Source organism: Scyliorhinus canicula, chromosome 4 (genome assembly GCF_902713615.1).
Source record: "Scyliorhinus canicula chromosome 4, sScyCan1.1, whole genome shotgun sequence".
Classification (NCBI taxonomy): Eukaryota; Metazoa; Chordata; class Chondrichthyes; order Carcharhiniformes; family Scyliorhinidae; genus Scyliorhinus; species Scyliorhinus canicula.
Window position 1 is genome coordinate 219,150,493 of NC_052149.1, and position 15,193 is coordinate 219,165,685.

At 49.3% G+C, this 15,193-nt stretch overlaps 1 protein-coding gene across 2 annotated transcripts in view; it reads right to left on the minus strand.

Annotated features, from left to right (window-relative positions):
- Positions 1-15,193, minus strand: part of LOC119965378 (E3 ubiquitin-protein ligase SH3RF2-like) — a 95,433-nt gene that overhangs the window by 10,423 nt on the left and 69,817 nt on the right. For both annotated transcript variants that reach the window (XM_038796086.1, XM_038796085.1), the window contains exons 8-10: positions 14,018-14,214; positions 8,172-8,521; positions 5,963-6,300 (exon numbers count right to left, since the gene is read on the minus strand). In XM_038796086.1, the coding sequence (XP_038652014.1) occupies positions 5,963-6,300; positions 8,172-8,521; positions 14,018-14,214 (885 nt within the window). The remainder of the gene's footprint in view (positions 1-5,962; positions 6,301-8,171; positions 8,522-14,017; positions 14,215-15,193) is intronic.

The window sequence follows — 15,193 nt, forward strand, 5'->3', positions numbered from 1 at the left end:
CACGAGCAGAAAAACCAGGAGGAGGAGTAGGCCTTACAGATCCTTGAGCCTACTCCATCAATCAGTAAGATCATGGCTGACCTTTTACCTCAACACCAATTTCCTGCCTGTACCGACATTCAGCCACTCAAGCCTGCCCCACTATTAAATTAGATTAGATGGATCTGAAGTTCAACTCCATTTTCTTAATTTGGTTCCATTTCTTTCAACACCCTTCCCTAATAAAAAAAGGTCCTGTGCTGCAATGGTGGTATCCCTACTTCTGGGTTCCAGTCCCACTCTGGGGCTTAACGGCCATGAAAGGGGTGTTTATAATGTGGCTGAACAGGTTGGCCATCAGTCTGCAAGTCCTTCCAATATGCCTGATCGCAAGCGTGGAAAAGTTTCCTGGTCAGGAATACTGCAGAAGGCAACGGTGAACAATTGCAGTACTTTACCAAGCATAATCATGGGCTAATCCAGTGTAAACTCGTGGTCCCAATAGCTTCTTAGGGTATGGTCCCTGGACGAGGATGTAACAAAACCATCTATCTACCTCAGTAGTGAAAGTTCCAATTATGCCACAGCATTATTTGGTGAGAGAATTCCCTGGGCGGGATTCTCTGTCCGGACCAGGGCAGAGAGAATCCCCGCGACCAGGCCACACCACCCCGATGCCGCCCCAACATCAGCACAGCGGCGAATCGGTGCCATTGGCGCCGGCGTGTTTGGCACGACGTCGGTCGCGGGCCGCTCTACGTGGCCGGTCCGCCGATTCTCGGCCCGGGATGGCCGAGCGGCCGCAGTTAAAATGCTGAGTCCCGCCGGCGCCGTCCACACCTGCTCCCAGCCGGCGGGAACTCTGCGTGCAAGGGTCGGGTGGTGGTCTGTGGGATGGAGGGGGGACTCCGATGCCGTGGGGTGGGCCTCCGATGCGGCCTAGCCCGCGATCGGGGCCACCGATCGGCGGGCCGGCCTCTCTGTCTCCCAGCCTTTGTTCCTACGCACTGGCCCCTGTACTACTGCGCCATGTTGCGTTGGGGCCGGCGTGCTGAAGGAGGCCACTGCGCATACTCCACCACTGTTTAAATATATGTGTGCCTGTATTAGGGGATGTACAGCAGTACCTGTATTACAAGTTTGCCGGTAGCCCCTGCTGGCTAGCTCCGCCCACAGGGAGCAGTATAAATATTCATGAGTTCTCCTGAGCTGCCATTCTACCAGCTGCAGTCGGAGGATAAACATCTTACGGTAATAAAGCCTCTCTTGTTCCGATTCGAGTCTTTATGTGCAATTGATAGCGTATCAATTTATTACCGTGAGATTTTCCGCATCATCAGAATAAAACCCAATCGCTTGCAGCTGGATCCACAATCGGCAAAAGCCAGAAAAGACTTTAATCACTGGCTGGCTTGCTTCGAGGCCTACATCACCTCAGCAGACCCCGCACCGTCGGAGGCTCAGAAAATTCAACTCCTCTACTCAAGGTTGAGCTCCAGCCTGTTCCCGCTGATACAGGATGCACCGAACTATGCACGCGCCATGCAACTTCTCAAAGAAAATTACGTCCAGTTGACGAACACTCTGTTTGTGAGGCATGTCCTCGCCACTCGTGTCCAACTGCCGGGTGAGTCGATTGAGGACATCTGGCGAGCCCTTATCCCTCTAATACGGGACTGCGAGTACCAGTCCGTCATGGCCACGGAACATTCCAATCTCCTCATGCGGGATGCATTTGTAATGGGGATTGCATCGGACCCCATCCGGCAACGACTGCTGGAAGGGGCCGTGCTCGATCTAGCGGCGACAAAGACTTTAGCGCTCTCCATGATGGTCGCCACCCGTAACGTGCAGTCCTACCCCGCCCGCCTCACGGCCCACCCATCCTACCCCTTGTGGACCCCGCAACCGATCCCCCCCACCTGGGGCCGCTTCCGCGCAATATGCCTACGCTGCTCGCCACACCGCGCACTCTGGGGGTCCCCGCTGCTACTTCTGCGGCCAGCAGAAGCACCCCTGCCAGCGCTGCCCGGCCCGCGCCGCGACCTGTAAATCCTGTGGCAAGAAAGGCCACTTTGCAGCAGTGTGTCAGGCCCGCGCAATTGCCGCTATCGTGCCCGACCTCTCCCCCTTTCATCAGCCAATCGCGCAATGGGCGCTGCCTTCTTCTGCTCCCTGGGCCACGTGTGACCAGTGGGCGCCGCCATCTTCTCCCCCCAGGTCCACGTACGACCCGTGGGCGCCGCCATCTTCTCCCCCCAGGTCCACGTACGGGCAGTAGGCGCCGCCATCTTGCCCCGCCCCCACAACGTGCGCTCCATGGTCGCCTCCACCTTGCCCTGCCCCCGCAACGTGTGCTGCATGGGCGCCGCCATCTTCTTCCCCACAGGTACTTCGGACGCCGCGGCCGCCATTTTGTCCTCCCCTCCGGACTGGGCCACGGGACCCGGGTCGCTGCCGCTTCTCGTCGGACACCTCGGACGATCGCCCGCTACTCGCCTCCATGACGCTCGACCAATCCTGTCCTCACAACCTGGCTACCGCTTCAACGACGGTGCTCATCAACGGCCACGCGACCTACTGCCTACTTGACTCCGGGAGCACCGATAGCTTCGATAGCTTCATCCATCCGGACACGGTGAGGCGCTGCTCCCTGGCGGTCCATCCCGCCAACCAGCGGATCTCCCTGGCCTCCGGATCCCACTCTGTCCCGATCCGGGGTTTCTATTTGGTCAACCTCACTGTACAAGGCGTTGAATTCAGCGGTTTCCGCCTGTACGTTCTCCCCAACCTCTGTGCGACACTCTTACTGGGCCTGGATTTCCAATGTAACCTCCAGAGCCTCACCCTCAAATTCAGCGGACCCCTACCCCCCCCCCCCCTCACCGTTTGCGGCCTCACGACCCTCAAGGTTGACCCTTCCTCCCTCTTTGCCAATCTAACTGTGATTGCAAGCCCGTCGCCACCAGGAGCAGACGGTACAGCACCCAGGACAAGACCTTCATTAGGTCCGAAGTCCAGCGGCTGCTTTGGTAGGGTATTATCGAGGCCAGCAACAGCCCCTGGAGAACCCAAGTGGTGGTGGTTAAAACTGGGGAGAAACACAGGATGGTCATGGACTACAGCCAGACCATCAATCGGTACACGCAGCTCGACGTGTACCCCCTCCTTTGCATATCTGATATGGTCAATCAGATTGCACAGTACTGGTCTTCTCAACGATTGACCTGAAATCCGCCTACACCAGCTCCACATCCGTAAATCGGACCGTCCCTACGCTGCCTTCGAGGTGGACAGTCGACTCTATCAATTTCTTAGGGTTCCCTTCGGCGTCACTAACGGGGTCTCAGTATTTCAATGAGAAATGGACCGAATGGTTGACCGGTACGGACTGCGGGCCACGTTTCCGTACTTAGACAATGTCACCATCTGCGGCCACGACCAGCAGGACCATGATGCCAACCTTGCTAAATTTCTCCACACCGCATCTCTCCTCAACCTCACTTACGTATTCAGCACAGACCGCTTAACCATCCTCGGCTACGTAGTCCAAAACGGACTCCTGGGGCTCGATCCCGACCGCATGCGCCCCCTCATGGAGCTCCCCCTCCCCCACTGTCCCATGGCTCTCAAACGATGCCTGGGATTCTTTTCTTATTACGCCCAGTGGGTCCCACAATACGCGGACAAGGCCCGCCCACTGATCCAATCCACGCAATTTCCCCTCACGGCCGAGGCACAATAGGCCTTCGCCCGTATTAGCTCAGACATAGCCAAGGCCGGGATGCATGCAATAGACGAGACACTGCCCTTCCAAGTAGAGAGCGACGTTTCAGATGTCGCCCTTGCAGCCACTCTAAACCAGGCAGGCAGACCCGTGGCATTCTTTTCCCCCACCTTCCATGCCTCCGAAATTCGACATTCGTCTGTTGAAAAGGAGGCCCAGGCAATCGTTGAGACGGTGCGGCACTGGAGGCATTACCTGGACGGCAGGACGTTCACTCTCCTCACTGACCAACGGTCGGTAGCCTTCATGTTTAACAACACGCAGCGGGGCAAGATCAAGAACGATAAAATCTTGCGGTGGAGAATCGAGCTCTCCACCTATAATTACGAGATCTTGTATCGCCCCGGCAAACTCAACGATCCCCCAGACGCCCTCTCTCGAGGTACATGTGCCAGCGCACAAGTGAACCAGCTCTGTGCCCTGCACGATAGCCTTTGCCATCCGGGGGTCACTCAGTTGTACCACCTAGTCAAAGCCCACAATCTGCCCTACTCCGTCGAGGAAGTACGGACAGTAACCAGAGACTGCCAGGTCTGTGCGGAGTGCAGGCGCACTTCTACCGGCCAGACCGCACGTGCCTGGTGAAAACGTCCCACCCCTTTGAAAGCCTCAGCGTGGATTTCAAAGGGCCCCTCCCCTCCACCAACCGCAACACCTATATCCTTAGTGTGGTCGATGAATTCTCTAGGTTCCCCTTCGCTATCCCATGCCCGGATATGACGTCTGCCACCGTCATCAAGGCCCTCAATTCCATGTTCGCTCTGTTCGGTTTCCCCGACTACATCCACAGCGACAGGGGATCCTCATTCATGAGCGATGAGCTGCGTCAGTTCCTGCTCAGCAGGGATATCGCCTCCAGCAGGACGACCAGCTACAACCCCCGGGGAAACGGGCAGGTAGGGAGGGAGAACGGGACCGTTTGGAGGGCCGTCCAGCTGGCCCTACGGTCCAGGAACCTCCCAGCCGATCGCTGGCAGCAGGTCCTTCCGGATGCACGTCACTCCATTTGGTCACTGCTGTGCACCGCTGCTAACAACACACCCCATGAACGTGTTTTTACCTTCTCTAGGAAGTCTACATCCGGGGTGTCGCTCCCGACTTGGCTCGCAGCTCCAGGGCCGGTCCTACTGCGTAGGCATGTCAGACTCCACAAGGCGGACCCTCTGGGGGACAGGGTACGCCTGCTCCACGCAAACCCCCAGTATGCCTATGTGGAGTTCCCCGACGGCCGCCAGGACAGTCTCGCTCAGGGATCTGGCTCCCTCGGGTGCCGATCCCACTCCCACACACTTCCCCACCCACGCTCCACCCTCCCCTCCCCTGGCGCTCCCAGCATCAGCCCCACCAGGTCCATCTCTCGTTCCCCTGCCCACACTAGAGGACATGGAAGATTTCGGCACGCTCCCGGAGTCGTCCAGCCACTGGCCAGCACCAACACCGCCAGCACCGATGCCGTCGACACCGACACCGCTTGTGCAGACGTCGCCACCACTGCTTCTCAACGAACCGTCAGACCACCGGTCAGACTCAACCTCTGGTGGGCACCGGGTTGCAAGATGGACAATTAAATTTTTCCCCTCCCCTCTGTAAATAATTCACGGATCATGTATATAGTTCCACGTCACCCCCGCCGGACTCATTTTTAACAGGGGGTGAATGTGGTAATCCATCACTGTGTAAATATATGTGTGCCTGTATTAGGGGATGTACAGCAGTACCTGTATTACAGGTTTGTCGGTAGCCCCTGCCGGCTAGCTCCGCCCACAGGGAGCAGTATAAATATTCATGAGTTCTCCTGAGCTGCCATTCTACCAGCTGCAGTCGGAGGATAAATATCTCATAGTAATAAAACCTCTCTTGTACCGATTTGAGTCTTTATGTGCAATTGATAGCATATCACTCCTGATACGAGGAGAACATGCAGACTCCGCACAGACAGTGACCCAAGTGGGAATCGAACCTCCGACCCTGGCGCAGTGAAGCAACAGTGCTAACCACTGTGCTACAGTGCCACCGTAAAATAAGTCTTGCCGTGACTCGGGTCCAATCCGAGGTTGCTACGACTACAACGCAGTGTACTAACCACTATACGATCACGGCGCCACACAATGGCTTCAACTACACTTGGGTGTGAGGAAAATCATTCATGTTACACCATTAAAAAAAAATAATAGCCTTTCTCAGAAGTGTTGTTACCTATTGAAGCACATTGAACGGTTTTGTGACGTCTTCGGACACTCTTCAGCAGCAGAGCTGTGCAGTGGAGATGGCGGGCTGCAGCGATAACAAGAATCCCAGGAGCCTGTCTTTCTGTGCGTTGTCTGAACTTCCTCTTCACTGCCTATTGGACATGAACCAGCTCTATTGTGGGAGATGACAGGGACAAGGGGACCTCTGGTTTCCTGTGAAAGTGGTTGTGCGGCGGCCTGTTTTACTAAGATTGTAGTTGGGCTGCACATTGAGGTGAGCTGGAATTTAGGCCTTGCGGACGATGCAGCACACTGGAGTGGAAAAGCTGCAAGGCTGGTCTGAGCCTGAAAAAGAAACAATAATATAGCTTTATCGTGAAATGGCCTCATTCTCGTTAGCTTTCAAAGATTGTCATGATGTGGAGATGCCGGCGTTGGACTGGGGTGAGCACAGTAAGAAGTCTTACAACACCAGGTTAAAGTCCAACAGGTTTGTTTCAAACACGAGCTTTCGGAGCACGGCTCCTTCTTCAGGTGAAGAAGGAGCCGTGCTCCGAAAGCTCGTGTTTGAAACAAACCTGTTGGACTTTAACCTGGTGTTGTAAGACTTCTTACTGTTCAAAGATTGTCACAGTGGAAGCGATGTTAGAACAGACGTGAATCATCCTTGTTATGATGACCTCCTTCTGAGCCAACAAGGCTAACACACATTGCACATATCAAATTTGTCAAACACTTTCTGATTAATATTTTGCGTTTTTACTCCATAATGAAAAAATGAAAATCGCTTATTGTCACGAGTAGGCTTCAATGAAGTTACTGTGAAAAGCCCCTAGTTGCCACATTCCGGCGCCTGTCCGGGGAGGCTGGTACGGGAACCCCGCTAATTTTTTGACAGATACTTAAATTCTTGAAGAAATCAAGTAAGCTCATTGTACAAATTATAACAATTGGATCAAGACTGCATGGGCAGCGCGGTAGCATGGTAGTTAGCACTGTGGCTTCACAGCGCCAGGGTCCCAGGTTCAATTCCCTGCTGGGTCACTGTCTGTGCGGAGTCTGCACGTTCTCCCCGTTTCTGCTTGGGTTTCCTCCGGGTGCTCCAGTTTCCTCCCACAGACCAAAGACGTGCAGGTTAGGTGGATTGGCCCTGCTAAAATTATCCTTAGTGTCCAAAAAATGTTAGGAGGAGTTATTGGGGTTTGGGGCATAGGGTGGAAGTAAGGGCTTAAGTGGGTCAGTGCAGACTCAATGGGCCGAATGGCCTCCTTCTGCACTCTATGTTCTAAGACCGGCTTCAGAAGAGACAATGGTGTGAGATGCCTGTCCAATTTCTCAACGAGCAAGTAATGTCTGCTGCAGAAGGAAGTAAATAGAGAGAAAGAACCAGAGAGAATCACAAACAAAGCATTGCGGAATTTTCACAGTATTTTTCTGACATGCTTAAACCATGTTTGCATCTTCTCCCATGTACATTTCTTCTTCGGCTGTCCTTTGTTTCCCATTCTCCCTGCCCTTGGAGATATCAACAGTTGGAAAAAAAAATGTTTAAATTAATTTGTGGGATGTGGGCGTCGCTGGTTAGGCCAGCATTTATTGTCCATCCCTATTTGCCCTTCAGAACGTGGTGGTGAGTTGCCTTCTTGAACTGCTGCAGTCACTGTGCTGTTAAGGAGGGAGTTCCAGGATGTTGCCCTAGCGACAGTGAAGGAACGGCAATATATTTCCAAATCAGGTTGGTGAGTGACTTGGAGGGGAACCTCCAGGTGATGGGGTTCCCAGGTATCTGCTGCTCTTGACCTTCTAGATGGTGGTGGTCGTGGGTTTGGAAGGTGCTGTCTAAGGTAGTCATACATTCCCTCTTCCCCTTTTGGAGCCATGGCGTGTGTAACCTCACAACCTCCTTTCCCTTTAACTGAAAACATGGCCAATTCAAACTTAAATCTCCATTCTCCTTTCCCTCTCATTCCATTTGGACCTGACAAACCCAAGCTGACATCCATTCCACTTCTCCTACAACCCCTCTCACATCCATTTCATCACATCTTTCAAAACGTGAGCGAGACCCTTTTACACTCTCTTCAAAAACATGACCATTTTAAGTTTACACTTTTGTCTGTATATCTTCTCCCTCCCCAAGGACTGCCAGAAACACGGCGGAGTCAGATGGAATCAAGTTCACACATCCATATTTTGACAAGACGAATGAAACCCACCTTGTGCTGACTGCTTCTGTCATCGCCTTTGCAATTCGGTGGTGTGAAGTTCGACATTGGCACACGTCCCTGGCCCAAGGTTGTACAACTGGAAGCTTCTTGGTCTTGCGTTGCTGATGTTTTACTGCTGTGGGGCATTGTAGGGGCAGTGTTGGCAGCGGGCCTGTTGGGCTGGTTGGATCTGTTTGCCCCAATGACTCCGTTGGAATGGACGGTGTGCACAGTGACTGGGTGCAAAATCTGATGAGATGCAAAAGGCTGGGCTTGAATGACAACTGTTGGAACATACCTGCTACTTGTGCTCTGAATCTGTACTGGAGGAACTGCAAGTATTGGTCGATGGATATTTACTAAAAGAGCAAAGAAACAGTGATTGAGTAAGCTGTAAATTTTCTGCCTAAATCACTGCAGAAAGTAAATTATAATATTCCAAGCAAGTATATGTGCAACAGAGAGAATAGAACCATAGAATTTACAGTGCAGAAGGAGGCCATTCGGCTCATCGAGTCTGCATTGGTCCTTGGAAAGAGCACCCTACTTAAACCTTAAATAGATAGCAAGAAATAAATTACATTTATGTAACACCGTATTGAAGTTTAATGACTACTGTAATTTAGGGCAACATGGCAATCAATTTGCACATAGCTACTCTCACAAGCAACAATGAGATAAATGACTAGATAGCAAATTTTTAGGTGATATTGGTTCAAGAATAAATATTGTCTAGGACTCCAAGAGAACTCTGTGCTCTCATTCAAACAATGGCATACACCTGAGAAATCAGAACAGGTCTTAGTCTTATCCAACTCCCAGTACTGTACTGAACCTCTATCGTGGTCGATGTGCTGAGATTCTCAAGTGGAGTTTGAGAACCATCTGTAATGGGGGTAACTGTGCAGCACCAGAAGGGGTGACAATGGGCGACAATAAAATAATTTGGAGCCAACAAATGTGGCTACTTTTGAGAAAGAGTCCACCTCTCCCATTTCTTCACGGCATAATCGTCAGTACGACAGGCATATGTTCAACGAGATGATCCCAGAAGCGGCAGTAACAGGCAGGCCGAGGGAAATAGGATGGGACCCATGCCCATCATCAGTCACCGTCAACTTGCAGAGGAGGGAGGAGAGCGATGGCTCTAGTGGGGGGGGGGGGGGGGGGGGGGGGGGATGTAAAGGAGATTAGGTCAAGATGTTAGGAATGGCCTAATCACCCTATTATCCTACAACAGCCATTGGATTTTGGGAAGGATCATTGAGATGAATCATTTTTGCCAGTCTGGGGATCGGATGCAGGCATGCCCTGTGCATATGAAGTGGGATGCAGGGAACCAGGGGTCACAACAGGAGTTTGAGAGATCGGGACGCACTTTTTAAATGGCGTCCTGATCTCTTCCTGCACTGGCGAGCGGAGATCCTCAATGTTTCGGTGAGGCATTTCCCGCTAAAGCCTGGGACAAAAAAACAGAGTGTCGTCATTAGTGGGGTCATTTCCGGTGCTGTAATCGTTGGGAATGACCCCGCTAATCCTGCCCAGAACAAACTCTTGTTTTTTTTCATTAGATCGCGCCCAGGGGCTCCAAAACTGTTGGGAGTTCCACATAAAGTGGAATATATGTAGTAATCAGACGGAGACTGTCAGAGTGGCAAGGAGTAGAGCGAAAAGCTGATTGAAACATATCTAAAAGTTTTTGTCACTTATGTTGTCTTTTACATTAGAGATTGCGGAAGGAGTTGAACAGATCACGGCTTCTGGTGGACTGTGAATTGCTGGGGGAAGAAAGGAATCCCCCATCGGCAGGATCCTCTGCTCCGCCGGCAGTGCACCCACGCCCGCGGCTTTCCTGACAGTGTGGGGTGGCCACAATGGGAAAGCCATGATCTTCTTGGCCCATAAGCAGTGCTTGAAAGGCACTTACCTGCTGGGATGAACCTTTCTGAATAATATGAACTCTTTGCCAGAGATTACACAAATGAACATGAACATTACCACATGATTTAAATATCAATGAACTGATATTTAACCGTGTCAATTGAGTGATATTAGGGTCATTCAGAAACTAATTAGTACCACCTGTTGAAACTGTTAAACAAATTAATATATTATAACATAGGATGGGATCTCATCTGTCTGCAACAAACATAGAGAAAGGAAGAAAGATTACATTTATATGGTGCCTTTCACAAAACCAGGACATGCCAAAGTGTTTTGTAGCCAATGAAACAAGTCTTAAGAACTGTCTCACGTCTTAAGAACTTAAGAATATTATTATTAAGAAGTATCACTGACATAATGTAGTAAATATGTGTGCAGAACAGGATCCCATAAAGCATAATTATGACCAGATAATCTGTTTTAGTAGTTCTGGTTGTTTGTTGGCTCAACACTGACCAGCACACCAAGAAAAACGTCTTTTAAATAGTGCCCCGGTGTATTTAACTTTCAGCAGAGGGCAGATAGGGCCATGGTTTAACGTAACGGCTGACATCTCTGACAGTGACACACTCCTCAACTCCGGACTGAAATTCCAGTCTAGATTTTCTGCACAGACTACCCTCCATGTCAAATTTGGATGAATTGTTGCTTTGCCAATAATTTAAATATCATAGTAGACTTGTTATTTACAATGCCCAGTTAACGTGTCAAAGCAGTATAACAAGCTGTACAAAATTGGCAGGGTATAGAACTAGGACAAGCATAGTACAAGTTTTCAAAGCTAATGGGTAGATTTCAAAATTCAGCAATCAAAGCATTACATACTAATACAGGGAGCAATGTACAGAAACTGATCACCTGGGAGAAAGAGCCAGAGAGAGTACCTCGGGTAAAAAATAAAGACTTACATTTATACCAGTGACACATTTTATCAGCTAAGGGTGCCTCAAAGTAACTTATCCAATTAAGTACTTTTTAAAAATAAATTTAAAGTACCCAATTCATTTTTTTTCCCAATTAAAGGGCAATTTTGCGTGGCCCATCCACTACAATGCACATCTTTGGGTTGTGGGGGTGAGACCCACGCAGACACGGTGGAATGTGCACGTGGACGGTAATCCAGGGCCGGGATCGAATCAGGGTTCTCGGCCCCATGAAGTACGTTTGAAGTGAAGAAATTGTTGTAATGTAGGAAATGTGGCAGCCAATTTGCAAAGTCACGTCGCACAAATAGCAACATGATAATGACCAGGTAGACTGTCTTTGTGATGTTGGTAGAGGGATATGTATTTGCTAGGATTAATGGGTGTTTCATTAATGGCTCCAGAATGAGTTATTGTGCCAAACAAAAATGAGTAAGTCTGAGGATTGGGAGCATTCTGGAATTCAGCAAAGGAGAGCCACGGCACTGACAAAGAAAAGGAGAATAGAATAGGAATGTAAACTCGCAAGAAACATCAGCCTGAATCTTTCAGATGGTGTGGGAAGGCATCCCCACTGACTCCAATAGGCCCGCTGCCTTTTGATGCTCAAATTAGCGGCACGGTGGCACAGTGGTCAGCACTGCTGCCTCACAGGGTTCAATTCTGGCCTTGGGTGACTGTGGGAAGGTTGCACTTTCTCCCCGTGTCTGCGTGGGTTTCCTCCTGGTGCTCCGATTTCCTCCCACCGTCCCAAGGTGTGCAGTTAGGTGGATTCGCCATGATAAATTGTCCCTTAGTTTCCAAAGATGTGTAGGTTAGGTGGAGTTACAGGGATAGGGCAGGGAAACTGACCTGAGTAGGGTGCTCTTTTGGAGGATATGTGCAGACTCGATGAGCTGGATGGCCTGCTCCTGCCCTGTTGGGATTCAATGATTGGCAGCAGACATGACTTCTGTCCGCACTGGGAAGGTGGGCCTGCCTTGGAGGACTCTCCAGCTCATCCAGGCACAGTACTGTGGTGGCCTGAAGACTTAACCATCCAGGCAGTGGCTTGAAGACTGAACCATTCAGGCAGTGGTCTGAAGACTGAACCATCCAGGCCCAGCACCGCAGAGCCCTGAACGCTGCTATTAAAGGGAAGGAGAAAGAAAATGCAGAACTACTGACCTGTTAGCATGGCATCAGTCATTGGGGAAATGCTAGAATCTAATGATAATAATGATCTGATTGGGCAGAGCCAACATGGATTTATGAAAGGGAAAGGAAAACCTGCAGGAATTTGTTTTGAGGTTGTTACAAGCAGAACAGATAAGGGGGAACCAGTGGATGTGGTGCATTTAAATTTTCAGAAGGTTTTTGATGAGTTCCACACAGGAGGTTAGTAAACAAAATCAAAGCACGTGGGATTGGGGATAATATACTGGAATGGATTGAGGAATGGTTAACAGACTGAAAAAATAATGGGAATACACGGAGTATTCACAGGTTGGCAGATTGTGCCTTGTGCAGTACTGCAAGGATCAGTACTTGGGCATCAGCTGCTCACAATCCATATCAATCATTTGAACGTGGACACAAAATGTAATATTTCCAAGACTGTGGATGACACTAAATAAGGTGTGAATGTGAGTTGTGGAACTGATACACAAAGGCTTCAAGGGGATTTGGCAGGCTTACGTGGGCAAGAATATGGCAGATGGAATATAATTGGGAATAATATAAGTGTAAGATTATCCACTTTGGTAGGAAGAGTGGAGGTGCAGAGTATTTTTTAAATGGTGAGAGATTAGGAAGTGCTGATGTCCAGAGGGACCTGGGTGTCCTAGTTCATAAGTCACTGAAGGTTAATAGGCAGGCGCAGCAAGCAATTCGGAAAGCAAATATGTTGGCCTTTATCTCAAGTGGATTTGAGTAGAAGAGTAAAGATGTTTTGCTTCAATTGTATAGAACTTTGGTCAGGCCACACCTGGAGTATTGTGTACAGATTTGTTCCTCTTACCTAAGGAAGGATATACTTGCCACAGAGTGAGTGTAGCGAAAGATCATCAGACTGATTGCTGTGATGGCAGGACTATCCCGTGGAGAGAGTTTTGAGGAGACTGGGCCTATATTCTCTAGATGTGGAGATGCCGGCGTTGGACTGGGGTGAGCACAGTAAGAAGTCTTACAACACCAGGTTAAAGTCCAACAGGTTTGTTTCAAACACTAGCTTTCGGACCACTGCTCCTTCCTCAGGTGAATGGAAGATTCATTCACCTGAGGAAGTGAACTCCAAGATAGCAGTTTTCATTGCATGGGGCCCATTTCAAAGTCTGCACTTAACAAAACCATCTCAACAATTTCACTGTTTACATAATTTTACCCTGCTGTGTTTTCATAGAATCACAGAATCAAGTAATTTACAGTGCAGAAAGAGGCCATTCAGCCCATCGAGTCTGCACCGGCTCTTGGAAAGAGCACCCTACCCAAGCACACACCTCCACCCTATCCCCATAACCCAGTAACCCCACCCACACTAAGGGCAATTTTGGACACTCAGGGCAATTTTGCATGGCCAATCCACCTGACCTGCACATCTATGGACTGTGGGAGGAAACCGGGGCACCTGGAGGAAACCCACGCACACATGGGGAGAACATGCAGACTCCGCACAGACAGTGACCCAAGCCGGGAATCGAACCTGGGACCCCGGAGCTGTGAAGCAATTGTGCTAACCACTATGCTACCATGCTGCCCTCTTATTAAAATAACAGACCATAAAAGGGGGGGGGGGGGTTCTCTTATTTCCCTTTTCTTTTATTGCTGCAAAGGGGAAAATAATGAAGAAAGCATGGGAGAAAAATATGGAATCTACAGGAACTGTCTGGCTATTATCTGGGTAGACTGCAGCCTAGATCAAATTTCAATTAGAGGAGGTGCAGAGTTGAGCTGTACTGTTTGATCCCTTGAGTTATTGACTATTATTATGCTGTACACCAATAAGCTCACCCCTGTAACTGGTCCCAGAGATGTGTCTTGATATTGTACCCCCTGAAGGAACCGGAGGTGCTGTCACAGCAACACGTCTACCACTAGGGCTTGTCGGCAAGTTCAAATTGGCCTCACTTGTGGTTCCTCTTTCTTGAGTATTTGGCGATGCTGAAATACCACCAGAACCTCGCCGCTCTGTGACTCCACAAGCATTCCTGCAACACAATAATACTGTCCAGTCAATCGCATTGAAAACCCATTGGCCTCAATAATTTTTATGGGCCAGGATTTAGAGAACCCCAAAGTGTATCATGGAGTTCACCTGACCCACAACTTTAAATAGATTTTGGTTTTGGGGAGCACAAGGGCCCACTTTACAGGTGTGATGCAACAGAGATCTAAGAGTATTTTTAAACAAACACAATGTTTATTCTATGAAATCCAGTTAACATTTTTATAAACACACAGTAAACATCTTAGCAACTATCAACTCAACTACTACCTCCCAAAAAATACAGTACTCTATAAGTAACCCTTAACTTTTCCTTGCAACATCCATAAGACAAATACCCTCTTTAACACAGAGATCAGATTTAAATTCTCTAATAAGAGCAGTTAGCACTTTTAAATGAGCAAGTGATTTGAAGACATTCCTTTCGTGCAGAATTAAATCAGAATTACACCTGGTTTTGCTGGATGCAGCTCCCAATCTGCAAAACGAAACTAAACACACCCTGTAGCTGCTAGCTCAAAGTGGAAGTAAAACAGACAGACAGCCCAGCTCCACCCACACTCGGTCACCACTGCAGCTATTTGATAAACACCCATTTCATAAAGGTACATCCACTACAGCTATTTGATAAATACCCATCTCTTAAAGGTACTTTCACATGACAAATTAAACCATCACATTCTGTGGAAAAGGGTTGGGATTAATTATGAGGAACATGTCCTTAATGTGCCACATATATATATGTACAATCCCTATTTTATGGTGGTGAATACCACAGAGAAGTGGGCTACTTAATTTACATATTTTAATTAGGTTTCCACAGTGCAATTGGGAGCCTGATTGAAAATCCACTGCATCTGTGCATGTTTCCAAAAGGTTGGAAATCCGATAAGGAGATGGGAAGTATGGGTTCTACAAGCTAAGCTCATTTCCCAGCAACTTCAGTGGGCCAGGAAGAGCAG